Source organism: Cercospora kikuchii (genome assembly GCF_019650295.1).
Source record: "Cercospora kikuchii DNA, contig_00008, whole genome shotgun sequence".
NCBI lineage: Eukaryota > Fungi > Ascomycota > Dothideomycetes > Mycosphaerellales > Mycosphaerellaceae > Cercospora > Cercospora kikuchii.
In genome coordinates, this window is record NW_025408589.1 from 1,330,678 (window position 1) to 1,353,872 (window position 23,195).

The 23,195-nt window shown below is 51.6% G+C and overlaps 9 protein-coding genes across 10 annotated transcripts; 4 read left to right on the top strand and 5 right to left on the bottom strand.

The window, feature by feature from the left end:
- Window positions 1–95: 95 nt before the first annotated feature.
- On the bottom strand, window positions 96–1,941 carry CKM354_001171200 (uncharacterized protein; the record flags this gene model as incomplete). 2 transcript variants are annotated; one of them, XM_044807212.1, is made up of 4 exons in its annotated part: window positions 96–1,079; window positions 1,135–1,466; window positions 1,549–1,762; window positions 1,861–1,941. In XM_044807212.1, 4 exons carry the CDS (start codon window positions 1,939–1,941, stop codon window positions 96–98), a joined length of 1,611 nt encoding a protein of 536 aa, XP_044663147.1. The 2 variants fall into 2 exon arrangements, with proteins under 2 accessions (XP_044663147.1, XP_044663148.1); XM_044807213.1 differs by lacking the exon at window positions 1,861–1,941 and having other exon boundaries at window positions 1,549–1,789.
- A 581-nt stretch (window positions 1,942–2,522) lies between these two features.
- On the top strand, window positions 2,523–3,923 carry CKM354_001171300 (uncharacterized protein; the record flags this gene model as incomplete). The annotated part of the gene is made up of 1 exon (XM_044807214.1): window positions 2,523–3,923. One exon carries the CDS (start codon window positions 2,523–2,525, stop codon window positions 3,921–3,923), a length of 1,401 nt encoding a protein of 466 aa, XP_044663149.1.
- Window positions 3,924–4,080: 157 nt separating this feature from the next.
- CKM354_001171400 (uncharacterized protein) lies at window positions 4,081–5,659 on the bottom strand (the record flags this gene model as incomplete). The annotated part of the gene is made up of 3 exons (XM_044807215.1): window positions 4,081–4,748; window positions 4,796–5,047; window positions 5,149–5,659. 3 exons carry the CDS (start codon window positions 5,657–5,659, stop codon window positions 4,081–4,083), a joined length of 1,431 nt encoding a protein of 476 aa, XP_044663150.1.
- Window positions 5,660–6,343: 684 nt separating this feature from the next.
- On the top strand, window positions 6,344–7,490 carry CKM354_001171500 (uncharacterized protein; the record flags this gene model as incomplete). The annotated part of the gene is made up of 3 exons (XM_044807216.1): window positions 6,344–7,035; window positions 7,088–7,121; window positions 7,173–7,490. The coding sequence occupies 3 exons, from the start codon at window positions 6,344–6,346 to the stop codon at window positions 7,488–7,490; spliced, it is 1,044 nt and encodes a 347-aa protein (XP_044663151.1).
- Window positions 7,491–9,025: 1,535 nt separating this feature from the next.
- CKM354_001171600 (uncharacterized protein) lies at window positions 9,026–14,559 on the bottom strand (the record flags this gene model as incomplete). Its single annotated transcript, XM_044807217.1, has 2 exons — window positions 9,026–14,371; window positions 14,422–14,559. 2 exons carry the CDS (start codon window positions 14,557–14,559, stop codon window positions 9,026–9,028), a joined length of 5,484 nt encoding a protein of 1,827 aa, XP_044663152.1.
- A 1,703-nt stretch (window positions 14,560–16,262) lies between these two features.
- Window positions 16,263–17,856, bottom strand: CKM354_001171700 (DNA-(apurinic or apyrimidinic site) lyase APN1; the record flags this gene model as incomplete). Its single annotated transcript, XM_044807218.1, has 2 exons — window positions 16,263–17,323; window positions 17,370–17,856. The coding sequence occupies 2 exons, from the start codon at window positions 17,854–17,856 to the stop codon at window positions 16,263–16,265; spliced, it is 1,548 nt and encodes a 515-aa protein (XP_044663153.1).
- Window positions 17,857–18,076: 220 nt separating this feature from the next.
- CKM354_001171800 (uncharacterized protein) lies at window positions 18,077–18,787 on the top strand (the record flags this gene model as incomplete). The annotated part of the gene is made up of 2 exons (XM_044807219.1): window positions 18,077–18,210; window positions 18,268–18,787. The coding sequence occupies 2 exons, from the start codon at window positions 18,077–18,079 to the stop codon at window positions 18,785–18,787; spliced, it is 654 nt and encodes a 217-aa protein (XP_044663154.1).
- A 36-nt stretch (window positions 18,788–18,823) lies between these two features.
- Window positions 18,824–20,524, bottom strand: CKM354_001171900 (imidazoleglycerol-phosphate synthase; the record flags this gene model as incomplete). The annotated part of the gene is made up of 2 exons (XM_044807220.1): window positions 18,824–20,335; window positions 20,402–20,524. The coding sequence occupies 2 exons, from the start codon at window positions 20,522–20,524 to the stop codon at window positions 18,824–18,826; spliced, it is 1,635 nt and encodes a 544-aa protein (XP_044663155.1).
- A 217-nt stretch (window positions 20,525–20,741) lies between these two features.
- On the top strand, window positions 20,742–21,471 carry CKM354_001172000 (snoRNA-binding rRNA-processing protein IMP3; the record flags this gene model as incomplete). Its single annotated transcript, XM_044807221.1, has 4 exons — window positions 20,742–21,113; window positions 21,169–21,213; window positions 21,271–21,320; window positions 21,375–21,471. The coding sequence occupies 4 exons, from the start codon at window positions 20,742–20,744 to the stop codon at window positions 21,469–21,471; spliced, it is 564 nt and encodes a 187-aa protein (XP_044663156.1).
- Between the last annotated feature and the right edge of the window lie 1,724 nt (window positions 21,472–23,195).

Sequence of the window (23,195 nt, forward strand, 5' to 3'; positions counted from 1 at the left end):
ATTATTTGCTTGGAGTTGCAGTTGGAGTTGGAGTCAGAGATACCCACTTTTCACAACAGTCGTTTTCTTGATAAATTTTGCGAGTATGAGTATATTTATGATTTCAAATTACTATACTTCAAAGCCGGATGCCCTTCACGTACTCGTGCTCCCTTCCCATCTTGCAAATAGTTTTCTCGCATTGAGGATCCGGCGTAAGATTCTTGTAAGACACCTCGCTTTTTCAGCTCTGGCCATAGATACTTGATGATGTCGTCGAATGTATGAGGTGTAGTTGCGTAGCTGATATTGAAACCATCGACACCAGCTTGTTCAGTCCAGTGCTCCATAATATCAGCAACAGTCTTTGCGCTTCCGATCGCTCGTGGATGGGCGCCGGATATGGCTAAATGCTGTAGGACATGCTTCTTCGTCCATTTGACGTTTTCGAGACCTGGCACGGTGGCGGTCCACGCGCTGATCATGGATTGGATGCCAGGAGGACCTTTGAAGGAAAAGTCTTCGTCATCTGAGAATTGCGACAAGTCGGTGCCTGACCAGCCGCCGAAGAGGGCAGCAGTACCTTCTAGATCGGCATACTGTAGCAAGTCCTGGAATTTCGCTTGTGCTTTTTCGTCTGTCTCGTCCACAACGATGAAGATTCCGGCGATGAATTTAATGCTGTCCGCGGATCGACCTTTCTCGATGAGAAGTTCTTTGACGGAATCGACGATGGCTCTGGTCTTTTCGGGAATCATACCAGGAAGGAACATGGCTTCCGCATGCGTGGCGGCGAAATTCTTTCCGGCTTTGCTCGCTCCTGCTTGGAGAAGGAAAGGCGTCCGCTGTGGTGATGGGTGTACGAGACTGGGGCCTCTGCACCTGAAATGATCGCCAACATGGTTGATCGGATGTACTTTATCTGGGTTCGCGTAGACTCCAGTCTTCTTGTTAGCTTCAACTGCATCATCCTCCCAGCTGCCTTCGAGAAGCTTGTAAACGACTTCCATGTATTCTGATGCCACTTCGTATCGATTGTCATGCTGAGTCATTTGATCCAAGCCATATGACTTCGCCGCACTTTCCAGGTAGCTTGTGACCTAACTTCTAATTAGTGTCTCCCAAATACATAAAGTGATGCGGTATACTGCTTACGATATTCCATCCGACTCTTCCATTCGTAGCATGATCCAGCGTAGCATACCGTCTTGCCAACTGATAAGGATGCTCATAACTCGTGCTCGCCGTAATCCCAAACGACAAATTCTTGGTCGCATACGCCATTGCTGACACAAGTAAAGAAACATCCGGATGCGGCACTTGCGCAGCAGCTTTCAAGGCCGGTCCATTACTGCTCTGATACACATCGTAAATGCCAAGAACATCCGCAAAGAAGATTCCATGGAACTTGGCCGCATCGAGCTTCTTCGCGAGTTCGACCCAATGTTCCAGTGTCTGTGGTTCTTGTTCAGGGTGTCTCCATAGGCCTATACAGAGAGAGAGAAGGTAAGTGAATATGCAAGCACATATTGCCAAACTTGGCAAATGACTAGGGTGCATATTTCTTACCAGGAGCCAGATGACCCGGCGCAGCCATCGCGAAAGCATTCATGACCCAGGGTTTCGGTCTTGGGCTGGATGCATTGTGCACAGTAGCCGCCGCTGCTGCGATATTCGACGCATTATTTTCGACTTCTTCGCCATTTTCTGTCGCATTGCTCGAATTGTATCCGGAATCAGCGACAGAAGATATCAAGTCTCGACGCCCGTAGTATTTGCGTAGCTGATAATCCGTCAAGAGCTCGTCCATTGTGTCGATTCTGCTGTTAGCCAGTTCGATAGTGCTTGCATCAGCTCGTCGCTGCTACTACGTCTCGTCACCAGCAGTTTCTCTCGTTCATCAGCATTTGATCGAATGGTGTGCTTTTCGGATTGCCCACTCAAGACGCGGTCCAAGCGCATCCGTCGGCCTGTCGCTTCTGATCGAATGTTTCTGGGCGCCGTTGGCCGACGGCCTCTGTCTGCCCATGGAGTCGGTGCATGGATGGAGATTCAGCTTGTGTTCGAACCAAGTGGGGCATTTCGAGCACGTCTTCCGACCCTGTTGTTATGCGATCCTCACCAGTTTACAGCCAACAACCTCGAACAAGAAATGCGGAATCACATCTCAACGAAGTAATTCGAGCCCTAGGTCTACACGCGCCATCGGCTCTCGTGGAAACCACATGGCACATGCGTCAAAGTTTGATAGCTTTGCACCACGAGACAGGGCACTGGGCTTCGGCAATGTTAGATATGACAGAGCAGCAGCCTATAATATTCTTGTCAGAACGCCACTCGCCTTCTGATGGCATCCTTCTAGTGATTGCGTGCGCGAAAGAATCTGCTCCATTGCATATGCGTGAGCACTAGTCTGGCGATCTCATATCAATAAACGCGAAGCTTGGTCTCAGACAGGATTCTGGCCTTGTGTGACTTCAACCCTTCCACTTTCAAGCCTTCGCTGCAGCTTAGATATTGCCTCTGTCTTAATATCACTAGCTATGGCGGACGACAAGAAGGCGCCTTATTCGCACGCGACAAGTGAAGCGCCATCGGAGAATAGCCAGCCAGAGACGAAAAGACCTGTGAAATGGTACCGGTCGACACTTTACAATGCAATCATCCTTGGAATCTGCAACTTCTGCGCTCCGGGAATCTGGGGCGCCATGAACTCGCTAGGAGGAGGTGGGCAGCAAGATCCATGGCTTGTTAATGCCGCCAACGCGCTCACTTTCTGCCTGATGGTGGTGACTTGTGCGCTGAGCGGTGTCTTCGTTAAGTACCTTGGCATCCGATGGACCTTGATTCTGGGCGCAGCCGGATACTGTCCTTATGCAGCAGGGCTTTATTGCAACAACAGATTCGGGAGCGAATGGTTCGTCCTCTTCGGTGCCGCTACCTGTGGCCTGGGTGCTGGTCTCTTCTGGATGGCTGAGGCTGCGATCGCTCTTTCCTATCCGGAGCCTTACAATCAGGGCAAGCTGTTGGGCATCTGGCTGAGCTTCCGAGTTGGAGGACAAATCCTCGGCGGTGCCGTCAACCTTGGACTGAACGCCGATCGCAACGAGGCGGGCTCTGTCTCATACTCTGTCTTCCAGGTCTTCATTGCCTTGCAAGCCGTTGCACCATTCGCTGGTCTCCTTTTGACAGCGCCATCGAAAGTCGAGCGTACGGATGGGCAGACAGTTTCGTGCTCGATCTCCAGGGACGAGAGTTTGTGGAAGGAATTCGTCTCCACGGCCAAGTTGTTCGCCGGCAAGAGGTTTCTTTTGATAGTGCCTCTCATCTCTCAGGCGGTCTTTGCTGAAGCAGTCTTCTTCACCTACCAAGGCCTTTGGTTCTCTGTGCGATCTCGTGCGCTAGGTTCCTTCTTGAGCGGTATTGTTGCGATCATTGCTGGCAACCTTCTCGGTCTTTACCTGGACAACGAGAAACTGCTGATCAGACTACGGGCTCGTGGATCATTCGCAGTTATAATGACTCTGCAGGGCGCGTGGTGGATTTGGGGCACAATCCTCGTGACTGACTATCATCGAACACAGCCGACATTCGATTGGGTCGATGCCGGATTTGGGCGGGGATTTGCGTGGTTCCTATTCATGGTCATGGGATTTCAGCTGAACTACATGTACCTGTACTTTGTGATCGGGCAGCTCGCCAAGAGTGATGCTGAGATCATTCGCTACTCCGGTCTGCTGCGAGGAACAGAAAGTGCAGCACAAGCAGTCTCCTACGGACTGACCTCGGTGGGCACCATGGGCCAGTTCGGATGTGTATACCTCAACTTTGCACTCTGGGCAATCTCTATCGTGCCTGCGTGGTTCGTGATCAAAGAGATCGGCGTGAACATTGGTCGGAAGCGGGATGACAAGCCAGAGAGCAACCAGACCGTAGATGCGTAGATAGGCAAGACCCGAATCTAATTCAGCGCAAGGCATCCTCGGTGTTGCCACGCAAAAGCATGTCCTTGACCAGTGTAATTAATCATGCTCGATCAGTGGTTTGCGCAGACATGGTTGCGAGAGCAAGCTGATGCATCTTTCGTAATATTGGGAAACATTAGTCTTCCAACTGAGACCACAGCCCTAGATGCGGATTTGTCGCAACCTCATTCCATCCGCCATCGTAAACAGAAGTTGTGGTTGGCAAAGGCTCGCCGTAAAGGTATGGAGGAAAGTAGGAGGACCAGGTCTCGAAATGTAGCTCGAGGTTGATGCCCATCTTCTTCATGCCTCGTGCAGCAGCCTCAATCTGACCTTTCATTGCAGTCGTTAATTCCTGAATGTGTCCAATGATGCGCAATGTTGTGAGTGATGGCGGCACGGAACTCGAGGGGGCTCGGATGAATGGGATCGTGGCAAGTGGCGCATCGGCTGAGCTGTCCATGTATGGTGGCCAAAACATTTGATCGATTTGGTACGTCAAGACCTTGAGATTTGGGGGTGCACGAGAAGACAACACGGCTCGCTCGAAGTTGGGGCATTTGCCGTGTAGTGTGACGTGCTCCAAGAAATGGAAACCGGCAAAGCCAGCATCCACGGCGGAGCGTTTGGGCATCTTTCGTCGCCAGCCGTTGAAGAGCTCAGGCGTCACATAGACGAGCGATTTCAGACTATGCCTCTGCTGATTGATGGCTTCTAGCGTCGCCGCAGGGTCGTTGTTGAAGAGGTTGTTGGCGGCGGGATCGATAACATCTTCAAAATGGTGGCAATTGTGGCAGTTCTCTCCTGTTACAGGTTAGCGTTCTCTCGCAACTCAGAAGGCGTTTACCGACCAAGATGTAGCGTTTCAAGTGCTTTAGGCAGCGACAGGAGTACTCGTAGACCTTGATGTGTGATATTCGATTCTTCTAACGTCAGATGTCTTAGAGAAGCGAATGATGCGCCCTGAATGTGTTCCGCGAGGTGGTCTCCAATGTTGACACACGAAAGCGTCAGTCTGTTCAGTAGAGGCAGCTGTAAAATGCAAAGGGTCTTTTGATCGAGTGTCCAGTAAGGTGATTCGGCCCCGTTGAGATGCAATACCACTAAAGAAACAACAAGGTTAGTGTCAATCTTGCCCTAATCTGCCTACCTTGATCTTGAGTGTCAAGTCTCCGACCTGAGAATGACACGCGAGTAGGCTTACGGTCTTGCAGCTTTTGAAGCGGCTTCGAGTCGGCGTCCGAAATTGCTGCTTGAAATGGTCGCAGCAAGGCAGATGTCATCTGCTCGTATGGCTCCTCATCTTCGAATTCGCCGTTATTGACTTGCGGCATTTCAAGCATCAAGCGCTTCAGATTGACCGTAGTCTCGAGAAGTCTGGCCAAGCCCTCGAACCACGTCGCCGATCGACAGTCGCAGGGGACATCGAGTTCGTGGATGGCCTTGGCCCGTGCAGGCTGATGTTCGACGGAGCGCAGAAGGTCGCGCGTGCGGTCGCCATCTCGGATCAGTGCGTAGCGATACAGGACGGGCTCGGTGAGCTGCTGGATCCTCTTGCACGTTCTGCTGAGTTTCCGCAGTGTCTTGCGGCTGTCGACGTGCTCAATCACGTTCGCAATCAGCTCGTTGGGCAGGTCCAGAAGTGGGAACTGAAAAGCGGTATTCATGGCGGCGATCTTCCCCGAGGCCTTGAGTATCATGAGCTTGAGTCGCATGACTTTTCTTGTCGACCGACGATGCTGGAGAATTGTTGGTAGCTAGTCGCTGCCTGGGGGAGCGCACATGAACCGCGGCTGCCAAGTCTGTCAACGCGGATGCCATAAGTCGAGACCTCCTAGACTTTTGACTGCATCTCATCAGATCTCCCACTGCAACTTCACGTTTTGCTTCGACAACATGTTCCTCTTACTTTTCGACTTCCGTTGTTACAGTGCGCCTTCGGCGTCAGAAACGCGCTCGCTCATGCTACATGGACAGGCACTACGCTACTTTGCTGCCGATGGGCCGCCAAAGCTACACTGGGCCAACTCCCAAACAGACTTGTAATGCTCCACGACATGGCCAGCGTACAGGCCCGCGAAGAGTCATCCGCGGATGTTTGACATGAGTAGCAACGAAGCATTGGTTAACACAGATGATCCCGATCCAAGCACTGAGATCAAATACTCACATTCCGGAGAAGTGCAATGGAACTTGTGCATGGGATGCACAACGCTGATTCTGTGGGAGTGAATCTTGCAGAAGTGAATGTACATATGAAGATATCCTCGCTTGGTGCTTAAAACACTTTGCAGGTTCATTACATCTATGCTACTGACTTCTCCTTCTACGATCAACTTGAGCAGTTCACCGGCCCATTGCATCGCACCTCAGACCCATACTCATTCAAGAACCAGTCCATGGCGCCGTCTTCCGAATACATCACGATTAAGCTTCCCGAATTGTTCGTTGGCTTCCTCGCCGACGAGCCTGATCTACATCCTCGGTTTGAGGAAATATGTCGAGAGAGCGATGAGGCCGTGTGCAGAGCATGCAAATACGACTCCCGTGTCTGCAAGATCGTGCAGCGAGGTGACTTCTGTCGCTTCGTGGCAATTGCGGCTCCTCATGCCTCTGAGACTCAGTTCCGAACCTACTGCGACTGGGTGAATTGGGTGTTCCCATACGACGACCTGTTTGACAATGGCTACCTGAGAGCTGATCTCAACAATGCGAAGGCCAAGATGGTTGCACTTTTCGCAGGCACGAATGACAAGATTGCTCACAGGGCACAGCACGACGTCTGCGATCTTGTCGAGTTCCACGATGACATTTGGAGACGGCTACGCGCTACCGCACCTCCTGGCGTACAGAAGCGCTTCTTGAAGACTCTTCGACACTTCTGCGACGCCGTGCTAGATCAAGTCGGCTACTGTAGCACAGATCGAGTTCCGACCATCGACGAAATATTAGCCACCAGAAGACAATCTGCAGGAGTCGCACCACTCTTTCCGTTGTTCGAATTCGCCAATTTACTTCACCTTCCGGACACTTTCTTCGAGGCCCCAGCAACCATCGAAATGCAGAACGCGGCCATGGACTCTGCACTCTTGTAGGTTGTCGTTCCACTGCCTGCTCACCAACCCCTGCTTACAGTACTGCAGACAGAACGACATGCTCTCTTACCAGAAAGAAGAGGTAAATCCGGTACCAAAAATTGCCTTGATTTCGCTGACATTTATGTACCAGTCTGAAGGGGTACCGCACAATGCTGTCGCGGTAAGTCGCATGCGAGGCATGTCGGCACAGGGAGCCTTTGACTACGTTGGCCAAATGCTAGAGGAGCGTCTGGAACTCATGGCGAGCTGCATCGATCGATTGCCGGAGTACGACGACGCCATAATCACTAGAGACATTGGGTGCTACGTCGAAGGGGTCAAGAACACGATCAAAGCCAATCTTTACTGGAGCTTCACGAGTAAGCGATACTTCGGCGAGGGACAGGAGCTGGTGAAGAAGACACGACAGCTGAAAGTGATGCGCCATCCGCCCTTCATGAACATGTAGTCAGTGCCGGAGGAGGCATATGGTCTGCGATGAGCAGGACGAGGCCAAAATGAATGGGCAGATAGAGTGGCTGACATACATGCGTCCCATCTCTCTCTTGTCCTCTATCGATCAGCGAAGTGTCACTCCTAGAGAGCTTCAAAGTCATCAGACTGCATCAGCTTGACGCAAAATAATCAACCTTCGTGACCCTATGACAGTGCTCAAGAGATAGCTTGGTATGCGGCAAAAGATCAAATCGAGATACGTACAAGTATTGGATACCATAAACCCCGATTCAAAAGTCTCTACGGTATTACTAAACATTGCTCTGCAACTAAGAACAATCCAGGAATGGAATTATATCCCACGACATCTGCCCACACCGGATTGATTGTCCGGACTCATAGTCTTTAACGATGGCTCACTAAGCACAATCAGTCACTAAATCTCAACAGGGGTAGTAAGCAAGATTGAACAAATACAATCCTACATACCTTGCAAACATTCTCCTCAGAGTAAATCGTAACAGTCCTGCTGAACGGATCGTGAAGATCATAAGGACCATGGAAAATTGGCACATTATTGCACCACAAATATCTCCTAGTCATATCCTCTTGAATACATTCCGTCGGCTGTCCGCCTATGGCTGTGCAATCGTCTTTTAATATGTTTGCCAAGGATCGCGTGCAGCCGCCGTCGATTGTTGTGTCGGTGTAGATTTGGCCGCAGAAGGCGTCGGTGAGTGGAGGAATGCCGGAAAGGGCGAGGAGTTGGTAGAGTGTGAAGGAGTGCATTTCGAAACTGGGTTTGAGGTTGGTGGAGAGGTTGAGAGAGTGATTGTGGCGGTGAGATTTGGCTGATGGTGATTGCTGGCTTGTAACGAGGTTTGAGACGGGTCGTTGATGGCAGATAATACCGGATGGAATTGATCGATCGCTTTTATGAATATGTCGTATTGAGACTGGTCCTCTGAGAGAACGGTAGTTGACAGAGCAATTAGGAACTCGCAGCTCATTTCTTATTTGAAATGAATCCAGTCTAGTCTCTGCTATAGAGATCGCTGTCAAGGAATCTCATCTCGTAGCTGCGCTGACTACAGTTATAATGACTTCTGCTAATAGAGAAATTTGCTATGCGTCAATTGAATGGCTGGAGATCAGCAAGGACAGCATTTCCGCTATTTCCGCAGAAAGCACTACGTGCACGCCGCTTGGGTTGGATACGAGTGGAATGAAGCACGAATGAGCCGTTGACGGCTTGGTAGAAGGACGCGTATTCCCCGCAAAGCGGTCATCGCCCTTGATATCCGATTCGTAGTCGAACTCTTCGTCCATACAGAGAGTCTCGTATAACAAGAATTCAGTCTTATCTTCGTTCGAGCGACCTGAACCGCCTATCTTCTAGGTCGAATGAAAGTGCTCAAAGACCGTCTCACTATAAAACAGAAAGCTCGGTCTTTATACCTATACGGAATATATTCTATACATCCTAATGAATGATGCGCAACGATTCTATCCAGCAACGCTCACGAACTAAAAACACAAACAAAAGATCTAGCGTTTCGAAAGTCTCTCCCTCCTTTCCACAACCGTTGCTCCTCTCACCCCAGCGTCAGACCCAATCGTACCCAATGAATTCTTCCAATAACAGTCATTGCCTCTATAGGCCACACTCTTACACGTAGTCTCCATCGCACAGGCATTCAAACAATCCTCAAACGTCCTCGCCTCCCACCTTCCCGCCGACCCTCCAGCACGATCCATCCCACACTGAATCTCAAACTTCGCAGTTCCATTGTATGCGTTCCACATTGTGCTATTGTCTGTCGGGCACTCGAGCGGTAAGCGATACATTTGTAATGCTGCAGCACCTCCGCACCAGGTTGTGCTATTTCCGGGACAAGTCATGTCGCATTTCGTTTGGTTTAACGGAGGTGAGGTGGTGGAATCGAAAGTTTTGCCGTGAAAGCATTCGTCAGCGTATTCGAGACCGAACCAGGTTGAATTTTGTCTTTTGGCTTCGGCGGCGCAGGCGGGAATGGTCATGTTAGAGGTTAGAAACATTTCCGGAAGTGCGCGGCCTTGGGACTTCTCGCTGAAGCAGCCTTGCGCGATGTAACCATTTGAGGAGGGAACGACGATCGGAGATGAGGGTGAGGAGGAGTCAGAGTTGAGAAGAGTGTAGAGCGTTAGACCATCTGGGCCGCCACAGATCTGGGAATTGTCTCCGGCGCATTTCATGTTGCAGCGATTGTCTGTTGCTGGGCGGGAGTCGGTGTGGAGAGTTCGGCCGCAGAAGCATTCGTTGGCATATTCGGTGGCGAAGTATTGATAGCCCTGACACGTCTTTTGACATAGCTCGTTCGTCATGTTCGCGTTGGTCGTTGTGCCTTGCTTCAGAGCACGTCCGCCGACTTCGGTGTAGCAGCCCATGTATTTGTAGTCTCCAATTGTGGAAGGAGCCGCGGGAGGCATTGACGAGGTGGAAGATGGCCGCGCCGTTGTCGTCGAGGAGGAAGTACTTGGTCTGCTGGTAAGCGAAGATGTAGTTGAACGTGCTGTGGTCGTCACCAACCTTGTTGTTGTTGTCTCTGAAAGTGAATTCGTTGGAGATGGTCGCGGTGGTGTAGTAGATGGGGAAGTGCTACGACTGGTGGTAAGCGAAGATGTAGCTGATCGCGACGTGGCTGTCACCAACCTTGTTGTCGTTGTCATGCTCAAAGAGGTGGTCGTGCTGCTGCTAATCCTGGACGTAGAGGTCGTAGAAGTCGTCGACGACGATTGTGTGCTGATGAATCTCGCTCCAGCAACTCCATTGTAGACAGGTTGGTTGATCTTGTTCTTCATGTAACAAGCCGCACCCGACAGTGCAATATTGATACACCCAGGTCTTGTGGCGCAAGCATCAATACAAGCAGTGAGGTTGTTCGCACCTACGCTGCCCATGTCTCCGCCCATATAATCAATTCCGCATTCCACGAGGAAAGCACGTCCGTTCGATATGTACATTGTGCTGTTGTTTTCTGGGCATGCTACAGCAGTAGCAGTCGGAAGTGAAGATGTTGTTGTTGACAGAGTCGTGCTCCTCAACGTGGTCGAGCTCGGTGCCCCAGTCGACGAGCTCAGTGTACCACTAGTCGATGAGCTCAGTGAACTAGTTGCTGAGCTCAGCGTACCAGTTGATGATCTCAGTGTAGAGGTTGACGAGCTCAGTGTACTGGTCGCAGTCCGGCTGCTCGTGCTACTGCTGCTTCGTGATGTTGTCGTGGTTCTGCTCCCGGGACAATCTTGAGCAGGTGGAAGTAGCCTCGCGCCCAAGACTCCCGCGTTCTGTACTGAAGGACCGAGTGCAGACTTCAAGTAGCATGCCACGCCAGACAAGCTAACGTCTACACACTTTGCATTCCGCGAGCAAGTATCAACGCATTCTGCGAAGGAGTTTACTTGAGTTGATGCCAGATCGCCTCCTGTATGGTCAATACCACATTCGATGACAAAATTCTGTCCGAATGATGCTATAGTCGTACCGTTGGATTCAGGACATTTGATTGCGGTCGGCGCAGGAGCGTTTGGTATAGTTGTTGGGGTGCAAGTCGGGGTCGTAGATGTCGTGGACGTTGAGGACAATGTACCACCAAGTTGATACACCTGCATGCGGCTTCCGGCTCCGCAATACTGACTGTTGTCACCTTTACAAGACATGTTGCAGTCCGTGTCGTTGGTAAGCGACGCTGATGTGGCAATGGTACTGCCACAGAAGCACTCTTCGCTCCATTGCACGCCGAACAACGTGGACCCCTCGCAGAATTTCCTGCACGAGTCTACGGTCAACGTCTTGGAGTTAGTCATCTTCTGATTGAAGGTCTTGCCAGTGGTCTCCCTGTAGCAGCCTGCGTACGTGTATTCGCCAGACCTCTGCGGAATAGTCAAGGGCGTGGTAGTAGTGTTGCCATCGAACTTCTGCTTGTCAGCGAAAAGGGACAGCATGCTCTTGTCATGTAAGACCCCATCTCCACCACATGTCTGGTTCTCTGCTCCTGAACAGCGGAAGTTGCAATCATCGTTGCCATCCATCGTGAGCGGAAGTGCGTTTCCACACCAGCATTCTTCTCTATACGATGTGCCAGCGAATTTCCAGTCTCCTGCTGCGCAAAGCTCCATGCACTGTCCATTGGTATTCTGGGCGCCGCCATATGTCATCGTCGCAAGTTGCCTATTCGGGGTCAAGTCGCGGAAGCAACCTACATATCCGAACTGTGAAGTTCCATTGGCGAGTTTCGGACCCAACTGCTGCGATACGGCGGTGCAGTCGAAATGCAGCTCAAATTTACCGCCGTCGGTGTTGGTGTTGAAAGTCCATTTGGCAGATCCCTTGAAATTTGGAACATTCACCTGCGACTCCGGAACAGCACAGAAGAGAGTGGCATTCCTGCTCTGACCTGCTGGGATATTCGTGCCCTCGGCCAGATCAATGTTGTTCGCCGCACCCACAATGCCCGGGACACCAAAGGGTGGCTTGGATATTGTCAAACCCAATGGAGAAGCTGTGTCTGAGCCGTTGTTGGTAATACGAAGGACCAGATTACGGGTCGTGCCTTGGAGCACTTCGCCGAAAGAAAAGTTCTGACCAGGTGTGTACGGCAGCCAGGTCGAGTTGGTTGGAGACTGAAACTCTACGACTGCCACAGGCGCACTGCCAGCAGTCCCAAAGACATCCAGAATTTTGTCTCCACCATCTGAGAAGGCTTTGACGTAAACAGCGTGGTTGCCGGCCTGCATAGCGTTATACGTGATACCCACTACTACCTGCCCGTTCGCTGCAATGGTTGTCGGAACGTTGCTGAAAGTGAAAGGCCCGATTTGTGCTTTGCCATCACGTGTGACGTTGGGCGAGATCCAGGGGCCGCTCTCAGATTTGATCGAATAGCTTACATTCTTGAAGGTCAGTAAACTGTCGCCGTTGTTTCGAAAGAAGGCGGAGTTGGAACTTGGTCCAGATCCTACCATGCTGGTGAAGCTGACTGTTCCGGGCGATATAGCTAGCAGTGGTGTTGCTGAAGTTGCATTTCCACGAAGCGTGATCGGCGTGCTGGTAGAGAAGCCAGCGACAGCATTGCTCGTGTTCGCGAGCACATCGCTGGACAGAAGTCCAACTGTCTTAGGCGAAAAGTACGCATTGAAAGAGAATGCATCGCCAGCGTTGAGTGAAAGCGGCGTAGTTGGCAGGCCATCAATACGGAAGTTTGGGTTGCCAGAGATGCTTAGTTGACTCAAGCTGGTCTGGATATTCGCTTTGCAGGATATCCTCAGCGCAGTTGAAGTGTTCCCAATCGGCGTTCGCGGAAAGTCATATGGCGAAGAGCAATTCAGTGGCAAGGTCACTGGTGAGCCATATGCATGGAGCACACCGTTTGTGGTAGGGATATAGGCGATCCCATCTCCAAAGGACATTTTGGCGAACTTCGTGACATCGGGAAAATTGAAGGCTTTGATCAACTTGAGATTGCCTCCTTCAGCAGGCGGCATGGCCTCGTAGATCCGCAAGTTTTGCCCTTCTCGATCGGTCGTCCACAGTAGCCCTGATCCTTCACGTCCGTCAAGTGTAGTGACGGTACCGTGTCCTGTCCCAAGAATGCCTGCGTTATTCTCCGGGGTGGCAGAAACGTGCGTGAATACACCCCGCCCTGCTGAATTGCAGCTGAACTTGAAGACTTTGGTCTGGTAACCTGTGACCGTCACGTAGACATAGCCACCGCCGAGAGGCAATACGCCGGCACCCGCGAATACCGAGTTCTCGTTCTGAGTGACCTGAATAGCATCATCTAGTCGATCCGGGCCCATTTGATAGCCACCAAGACTATCCAGATTCAACCAGTACGTCTTTCCGGACTTTCCTGTCACCATCCCGATCCTGCGGTCGTTTGGACAAGAGAAAGTGTCTTGCGGCAATAGCTGGAAGGGGGTAGTACCCAGATCCTTGTCGGCACCATCTAGCTGCACCTTCTCCCAAGGCATGAAAAAGTCGACTGGTTTCAACGAGCCATCGTCGCCCACACGAAGATTGACAACAGCCTCCTCCAGCGCCGAAGGTGGGTTTCGCCCTTGCACTGGTCTACCGTTCTCGGGGAGCTGTCCGGCATAGCCATTTCCAGTTGAAAAGTACATGCTTCCAGCTCCATCATAGGCGAGCCCACCACCACTCATCCAGACACCTCCACCTTCCACTGTAATGGGTTCCGGTCCGCCCTGTGTCGCAAATGCTTCCACAACTTTGCCAGTGGTTCGATGGAAGCCAATGACAGCGCCAGTAAAGTTGTACTGCACACAGTGTGAGGCCCATCCGGTGTAGATATAATCTCCAACTTGAAGAAGACCTGGACGTTGATGGGTATCTCCACCCAAAAACATGCGTCGCTCATTGTTGCGAAATATGGTGCCATCGATCAGTGTGGGAAACCCTGTAGCCTCAGAGAGATCCGCCGTATTGATCGCGTGAAAGTAGTATCGCCCATTGCGTCGTCCAGGTCGGTTGGTAGGGCTGAAGTTGCCATCTTGAAATTGATCTGCATAAGTTTTGGCAGTGAAATACCACAAGCCAGTACCTGGATCAATGACACCAGTGCCAGTGATTCCGATCGTGGGATTAATATCTACGCAGCCATCCAGCTCCGCAGTTAGAAAGGGCACATGGAGATTGCGTCGAGCAACGATTTCGCCGGTTTTCGCGTTCAACTTGTAGATGTTGTTCTGGGTCGTGGCGATGAAGACATATTGCGTAGATCCAATTGTGTATACCAGAGGAGAAGCGAAGATCTGTTCTCGTCCTAATCCATTGAAGTTTCCCGGCAGACTCGCAGTCCAGATGCGACCAAAGTCGGCACTGCCGACTATGGCCGGATCCTGGTTGGTGGTCAGTATTGGCACCCCAAAACTTGATCCGAACTTCGCACCATGTTGTGATTCGTCTCATAGCCCGTCCTCGAATTACCACCTCCCCAAGTAATTGTATCGGTTTTGCCCAAAGCATGTACTAATGAAGGAAAGAGAAGCTGTAAGGTCGCTAACCATATGAGCAGAAACGAGGCCATGCTGTCCGTCTCTGACAACAACACGATGCAACAGGTCTTGCGTTGCCTGGAAATGTTTTGGCAGGTATCACCGTTCAGACATGCTGAAGATGTGCGCTGCAAGCTGCGAAAATCTGGTCAAGAGAGCGGAAGAATTTTATTCAAGGAAAGCTGCTGCAAGTCGATGGCATACTGCACTTCGCATCACATCACAATGTACGAGCAGAACTTGGACTGTGGCTGCTGCAGCATCCCTATCGCCCGGAGCACCGAAAGTCTCGATGGCCACTGACAGGATTGAAAGACGCTCCGAGGGCTCTAGGCCGTATCTTGACTGGAGCCATAGCCATGGCGACATGTGTTCTCGCCGAAAAGGGTGTAAATCCTTTGCCACGAGGCAGTGTTGAAACGCCTTGCTCGAATGAAGTTCAATCGTACATGTGCTTGTCCTATTTTGGTAGAGGTCTCATCTTGTTTGGGGCGAATGCCCAGAAGAGGCGTTCTGGACTAAAGCATAAGCCCGACCGAGCACGATCGAGCAAAAGTTATCTCAGCCGTGCCAAGAAGGCTCCAGGTCATTGCAGGCGCTGCAACATCGCCGTGAGACGCAGGAAGTCGTCAGGTTGGTACCAGATGCTCGACTTGAGCGAAAAAATTGGAAATTGGCATGGTCTCACTGTTTCTGTCGTGCACGCGGCTCGAATCAGCCAGTCTCCAATATCCATTTCGAGCGGTGTCGTCCAGGATGAGATTAAAAGCCGCCGCTGAATCATGGGCGACCGCCATCTGCCGTCGGTCGTCGGCACGTCTGAAAGTCAAATCAGCTCCGACCACCAATAGTAAGGAGTACCAAGAATCCAGATTCTGCTAGCAAGATCGAATAGTGACCGGTGCATCGGATCCCGCTCCTGCTGCACGAAATGATCGACCATCATGCCGACATAGATGCAGAATACCAGCAACCTCCCTCCACTATTTGCTGCCCACCATGACTTCTTTAACTGCATGACCTGCACGATAGGCAAGGCTCATGGACCTGATAAAAGTCAAGCTTCGAGCTGCATCGAAAGAGCCTTTGCTAACAAACGCAAAAGTATTGGAACTTAGACAAGCCGTCCAGCTTACTTGGCGAAACCTGCCAGAAGCCAACGCAGCCTTCTTCTCAGCAGCTAGCACGTGGCAGCAAATTTTCAGGCACGATCGTGCAGAATCTCGATGCAGTGCGCAAGACTGCTCTTCTAGTGAAGGCATAATCAGCCATAGTCGTATCGGTTCCACGACTCTGACAAGCAGCCAATCTGCCGTCGTTTCATTGCAGAGCCACTTGCAAATCGTCTCCGTTCGCGTCTGCTTAGCACACTCTAGGTCCCAGAATCCGACCACATCCTAACGATGTGTGGAAGGCCACATACTGCTGCGGCCATGTTGCCAGCTACGCATAACCGTGGACACCTCTGAATGCAACGACCTCTGAGTGCAAGCGCCTATCTAGATTGGCTCCCGATCCATGAAAAAGCTTTGCTGATTGGCTTAGCGACCTGCGGTTGCACTCAGAGGTCGTTGCATTCAGAGGTGTCCACGGTTATGGGCTGCATGCTCATTAGATCCTCCTCTCAAACTTTATGTTCGTCGGCGACGTATGTTCCGCAGTCGTGTGCATAGCAGTGTGGGAGATAGCGTGGCAGGCGCAAATCGCCATTACAATGGCTCACAATGCTTGCTCCTCAATCCACATCCTCCACATCACTTTCATCGCTCCCCTTCTTCGCCTTCGCCTTCTTCCCAAAATTCAGTTTGCTCTGCTTCTTACCATCCTTCTCCTTCTTCCTCTCCGCCTGATCCATTATCCTCTTTCTTTCTGGCTCGCCCTGCCTCTGCAGCTTTTGATCCATGTCCAGGAATTCATCGCTTTCTATGTCCATCCCAACAAGGTTCTCTAGCATCTTGATCTCTCGCGCCCAGATCCCTTTGTCTTCCTTATCTTTTCCCTTCTCGTCTTTAACAAGGTTGCCATTCTCGTCGCGCACTTCAATGGGTGTTTCCAAGACGAGCGGCAGACCTACGAAGCGCTCATCGTTGACTAGGTTGTGGAAAGCTCGAAGTCCAAGGAAGCCAGTTCCGATGTTTGCGTGCAGATCACGATGAGAATCGAAAGGCGCTTTACTATCGTTGATATGCATCGCTCGAAGATACTTGAAGCCGACAATCTCGTCAAAATCCTCGAAGGTCTTCTTGAAAGCTTCGGGTGTCCTCAAATCGTAGCCACCGGCAAATGCATGGCAAGTGTCTATGCAGACTCCAATGCGATCCTTGTTCTCCACTTTCGCAATGATGTCTCTCAGATCCTCGAAAGTGCTCCCAATCACATTTCCGCCCGCAGCCATGTTCTCGAGCAAAGTAACGACCGTGGAGGTCTCGGAGTGAGCGCGGTTGATGTTCTTCGCTAGCTGCGCAATGGCTTTCGGACGATCGTTACACTGGTTGTTACCTGGGTGGATGTTGTACAATGTGATTCCCAGCTTCTCGCATCGTTTAAGGTCATCGAGGTACGATTCGTAGGCTTGATCGATTCGTGCTTTCTCTGTGTGTGCAAGGTTGACCAGGTAGGAGCCATGAGGCACGACGTGTTTACCTTGATCGTAATTGTGTTCTTTGCAATTCGCGTGAAAGGAATCACGATGTTCGTCAATCATGTCCGGATTCACCCATTTCCGCTGAGACTTCAGGAAAAGGGCGAACGCATTAGCTCCAATGTGTACACTGTTTAGGATCGAATTGTGGACGCCTATCTACTTTTAGCATATATAACACCTTGAAGTTGGCAGACTGACCTCCTGAAGCGCTGACATGCGCTCCAATGAACAGCTTGTGTCCAATGGTTCTGGCACTGAGAGGGTTGGCGACCATCTCTGCCTCCTTATCCGCTTTGCTCTGCCTCTTCTTCTTGACCGTCTTGGTGTCGCCGTTCTCTTCGATTTCCTCTTTGACTTGCCCCTCTTTCTTCACAGCCGTACTGCTTTTTGTCTTCGACTTGGGTGTCTTCTCGGCCCCTGCAGCAACGTCTTCGTCTTCGTCCTCTGCCTCAGCTTCCAATTTGACCCTGGTCTTTCTTGCGCGCGAGAGCTTCTTTGGGCTCTTCTCGACAATCTCTTGCTCAGTATCTTCGACCTTCGTCTTCACCTTGCGCTTCTTGCCGGGAATCAGACCATTGATGGCACCATTGGGTTCCTCAAGCTTCGTGTCCAGCAACACGTCAGGCGGCGGTGGGAAGTCTGAGACTTCTCTCTCTAGCTGCTTGGCTGCCCTGCGCTTCGGCATTGTGCGCTGCCAGAATGTAAGAGCGTGGCAAGATGAAAGGAGAGACTGGGGATGACGCGTAGAAGTCGCGGTCGCGACACAATGCCAAGCCATTTCGCTCCTCCAGCGCGATGACTCGACCTCACCCAATGGAGTCAATGGCACGTCGCATAAATATTTTCTCATTCGTGTAGTATGAAACCTCTGGAGACAAGCAGAAAACCTGACTACGCCAGTGATCATGGATGAAGAACAGCTCACACAGCCTCCGATCCAAGTAATATGGACCGAACGACTGCAACTCAAGACAATCACAATGGAAGATTTAGACGATGTCATGTCATTCATAGTATTGCCAGACGTGATGAAGTGGACGTGAGTTACATTCGAGTATCATCGGCATTGATCGGTCATGCACTAACACTCGCACAGCTCCGTGGGCGCCGTAGCCACCAGAGCCCAGGGCCACAAATGGCTGTCCGCGCGTGCGCTCGGCCCAGAAGCCTACAACTTCTCAGTTCGCGAGCGTGACCTCTCGTCTCCAGATCCAGAAGCAGTTCATCCCCGTGTCATCGGTCTTTTTGGATCATTCCACTGGCCTTCTTGCGGCTACATGCTCCATCCTGATTTCTTCGGGAAAGGCTATGCGACTGAAGGCATGAGGGCATTTATCCCAGCATACTTTGAACGAGTACCTCCTGCTTCAGAAGGCGGGACGGGTCATGATTTGATCGATGCATATGCTGACACGGAGAATCGGGCGAGCATGAAGGTGCTGGAGAAGTTGGGATTCACGAAGTGCGAGACACTGTTCAATGAGTTTGAAGGACCAATGGGCGTAAGGGACTCGGTTGTGTACAGATTAGCGCGGCCAGGGAAGACGCTCGATGAGTTGGGTTTTGGAAAGACGCAAGCAGAAGATGACGGACCGCCAGAGCCGCCTGTACAGTGAAGCTCATTTGTTCGGTCTATTGATGGCATGTGACAATCAGATGTCATCCTCAAATCTTCTGACCATCAGTCCAGTCTTGCCCAATTCCTCTTTCACTTGTTTGACAGTCCACTCATTCCTGTGGAACATCCCTGCACCAAGCGCGGCGTCTACATTCGTCTTCTCGAAGACTTCTTGAAAGTGTGCTGCATTTCCGGCGCCGGAGCTAGCAATCACCGGAATCTTAATGGCGGCCTTGACGCTCCTGATCAGCTCGAGATCAAAGCCGGAGTTCGTCCCATCCTTGTCGATACAATTGAGCAAGATCTCCCCTGCTCCCATCGCTTCCACAGCAGTGACAAGCTGGATCACATCGAAGTCTCGCGTTTCCCGTCCACCCTTGATCGTGCACGCGTACCAGCAGTGTTTCTCCCCATTGGGACCTGGGAAAGATGTCTCTATTATGTTGTGAGTCGTGGTGCTGGGATCGGCCACATAGACTCGCTTAGGATCGACAGAGACCACTACTGCCTGAGCGCCGTATGCTTCACTGATTGTTTCGACCGCGGTCTTTCCAGATAGCTGTTTGTTGTTGGCATGGTACTCCTCTGCCGCCGTCACAGCATCAGAGCCGATGGAGACCTTGTCGGCTCCGCTCTTGAAGTATAGTGTCGCGACTTCCAGTGCTGGCGCGACACGGCCAGTTTCAGGGTCTGTCGTATCTCGAATGCCACCCCCTATAGTGAGTGGCACGAACACTGTTGCCGATGTTTGACGCAAGACCTCCAGCATGGGCAGGTCCTTCAGAGGTGTGTCACGGAATGATGTGATGTTGAGGAAAGTGACTTCGTCTGCGCCTTGCTCGTAGTACTGCTGTGCTTTCTCGACTGGCTTGCCAAGGTTCCGCACGGCATTATCGCCAGACTTTTCTCGCACATCGTATTGGTCGCCTTTCGTGACCACAAGATCACCCTGATCGTTACTGCGGACATCGAGGCATGCAATTATTCGTCGAGTCAGTCCTTCCTTCGTAGAGTGCAGGTCTTTAGGTAATGGGATAGATTTTTCGCCTTCCAGAAACGCTTTGAGAACACGCAGCCCAGCAGCGCCGCTCTTCTCTGGGTGAAACTGCGTAGCCAGAACATTGTCTCTTGCGATGGCACCCACGAACTCTTCGTCACCGTAGCGAGCCTTGGCAACAGTCCATCCATCCTTCTCGAATTGGCCTTCCCGGTAAGGCACAGCATATGAGTGCACATAGTAGTATTTGCTGTCTGGTCTCATGCCGTAAATGCTCTGATCACTGGCGGAAGTGTTGGCAGAGTTCCACCCTATTTGGGGAACACTCTTGTCGTGATCTTTGAATCGTTCAAGTCGTCCATTGATCACACCAAGACCGGGAACTCTTTCATTCTCGGCGGATCCTTTGAACAAGGCTTGAAGACCAACGCATATGCCCATGAACGGCTTGCCAGATTGAATGTGTTGGCGAACAGGATCGACATATCCAGCATTGGAGAACTGGGTCAGACAATGGCCAAAGTGTCCAACTCCCGGAAGTATCAGTTTCTACATCAGCCAAATACCTGTCAGCCATCAGCTTATGCAATGATCGGCTAGTCTCCCGGAACACACCTCTGCCTTTTCAATGTCCTTGGGTTCTTTGATCCATTCGACCTGCCAGCCTAGCTTCTCAATGGCATTGATCAGCGACCGGATATTACCGGCCGCATAATCAAGCATATGCACAACAGGCATTTTGTTGATTCTCGCCGGCGTCTGCACAATGTTGTGTCGAGCGTGACGGGGTTCTGAATTTTGGTAAAGTAGCGACGAGTGACTCAGGCAACAAGGTTTCTCGGCGCGCGGTCCCACTTTCCGCCGATCCTTCGCTGGAGCCTCGAAATCTCGACTTCGACCGTGAAGTTGATTCCTTGCGACGACGTCCACAGCTCGCCACAACACTGTCGCAAACATGGTGCGCAAGCTGAAACATCATGAGCAGAAGCTCCTCCGCAAAGTTGATTTCATCAACTACAAATCCGACGACAATCACCGCCAGGCCGAGATCATCAGACGGTACTCGATCAGCCGGCCTTCAGACTACTCCAGCTACAATCGTCTCTGCGGAAAATTGCGACATCTCGCCCACCGAACCTCTCTCCTGCCGCCAGAATCGCCTTTCCGAAGGAAGCAGGAAGATCTGCTGCTTGAAAAGCTACACGATATGGGGCTGCTAGGTGTGGGCGGAGGTGGTAAGGGCAAGCTCTCCGACGTAGAGCGCAAGATCACGGTGTCTGCCTTTTGCAGGAGACGACTAGGCGTGGTCATGACGAGGCTGCGGATGGTGAGCGGCGGCCAGCGAGCAGATTTTGAGAGATGATACTGATACCCCAATTTAGGCAGAGACAGTTAGCGCAGCCAACAAATTCATCGAGCAAGGACACGTGAGTTGGCGATCGTACGGGCTTGCGACGACGAAGATATGCTAACAGGAACTTTAGGTGAGAGTAGGAACTGAAGTCATCACTGATTCGGCATTTCTCGTCACGAGGTACCCAACAACGTCCAGGGCCACGGAAAACGACAACAAGCTAACATTTGACAGAAACATGGAAGACTTCGTGACATGGGTTGACTCCTCAAAGATCAAGCGGAACATCATGAAGTACCGGGACAAACTCGACGACTTCGATCTCCTCTGAGCGACGACGGCAGCAACCTGTCACGTGCACCAATGATGCTCCGAGGGATACGGTACTACTCGATCAAGCACATCTGGCTGCCCAGCAGTACAGGCCAGCCCTGAATAGACTTCGACTGGACGCCTGCATACTGTGCCGCGACTTTGCAGATTCAGCATTGGCAGGATGGAGGTGGTCTGTGCGCTTTGCTCATGCAAGCTCACATATATGGGGTCCTGTGCACACCCCACCATTTCTCGTCCTCTCTCCTACCTCCCTCTCCTGGTCGCCGTATCCGACAATTCAGGAATACTTTGTTCCCGGCCTTTGGTACTCCTTTGAAGCAGTATTGGCCACGATAGAACGAAGCAGATCTGTATCTCCTGTTTGCTGCTGGAGACATGCTGGCCGTACGGGGCCAGCACACCTCATCATCGCAACGCCATCAATGCTCTCGAAGATCAGAGGGAAATTCGAAGACCAAGCTGCCATCAGGTGTCTCCTTCCCGACTACGGTGCACACGCCACCGCCGCCATCGCTCTACAAGACGCAGTTTCTGCCAGACCCAGTCATGGCGGTCCAGTCGCACAAGCATGGTCGACACGGAGACTGCGAATCAATGTCCTTATTCCAGGACCTCGATGAAGTGAGTAGTGTGAGGTTCGTGTCGCGAGACGCATCGGGTGACGACATGCTCGAAGTAAGTGTGCACTGCTGCCCCTCCTTGGCTGCGCCTCTCACGGGTACTTGCAGCGTGCGTTGCTGCAGATGCGCAAAGATCAAACGGCTTTCTTAGCAGCCGACAAAACTCGAAACGCACAGCAATCAACATCCTCACGACAACAATCTTGTCGTCGCAAGCCTTCACACAAGAAAGTGCTATCACGTGACATGGTCAGACCAAGCTTGGCGGCGACACATCCAGCACTTTACACCCGCATTCCATCTCAGATGAGTTCTCAAGCGGATCAAAGCGCTTGTGGTCAGGGCGTGATGCAACGCGCTCACGCTGGCACTGGTGCCGCTCATGGCAAACATAATCAGCCGGCCACTCGACAAGACAGCGCTCAGGCAACCCCCTGCGAATTGGCCACACCTCACTGCTCACGCATTGATTACACACCAGGGCACTCCGTCAGAGCCGCCATCCAAACACCACGTCTCGCCGTCTCTATGAGGAGCCCTTCTGCCGACACGGCGCACTTGCCACTCATCAATTTTCAGGATCCAAGTCTGTCGAACCCTCAGCCCAGACATCTACGCTCTGACTTTGAGTCCGAGTTTGCGGGCTTGGTCAGTCCCGTTCTTCTGACAGCTCTGCCATTCGGATCTGTTATCGAGGCGGCAAACTTGTACCCTGACGAGAAGTGCGAAATGTGCCAGATGTGCGCAAAGAGTGACAGGATTAAATGTCCGGATCACGTGGGCGATGCTGGGACGCAGGGTTTCACACCTTGGGCGAGCTTGCACGAGGGCTGAGGCTCGGTCGGCGTTGTCACACTCTGGCGTTGATCAATCGGCTATGGACTGCCATGCCATTGACCACAAAACGCTCATGAGCCTACGCTCACTTAAAGTATGCCTGGCATGTGGGAGGGATTTTGTTTGAAAAAAGGTCGGCCCTGCTTGGATTGGAGACATTTTCAGGTGCTGCGCGCAATACAAGTGCGACTCAGCTACTGTATGCGACGTCAGGCTAAACAGTTGCACGCAATCGAGTTATATAAGCCATGCAGGCATGGCT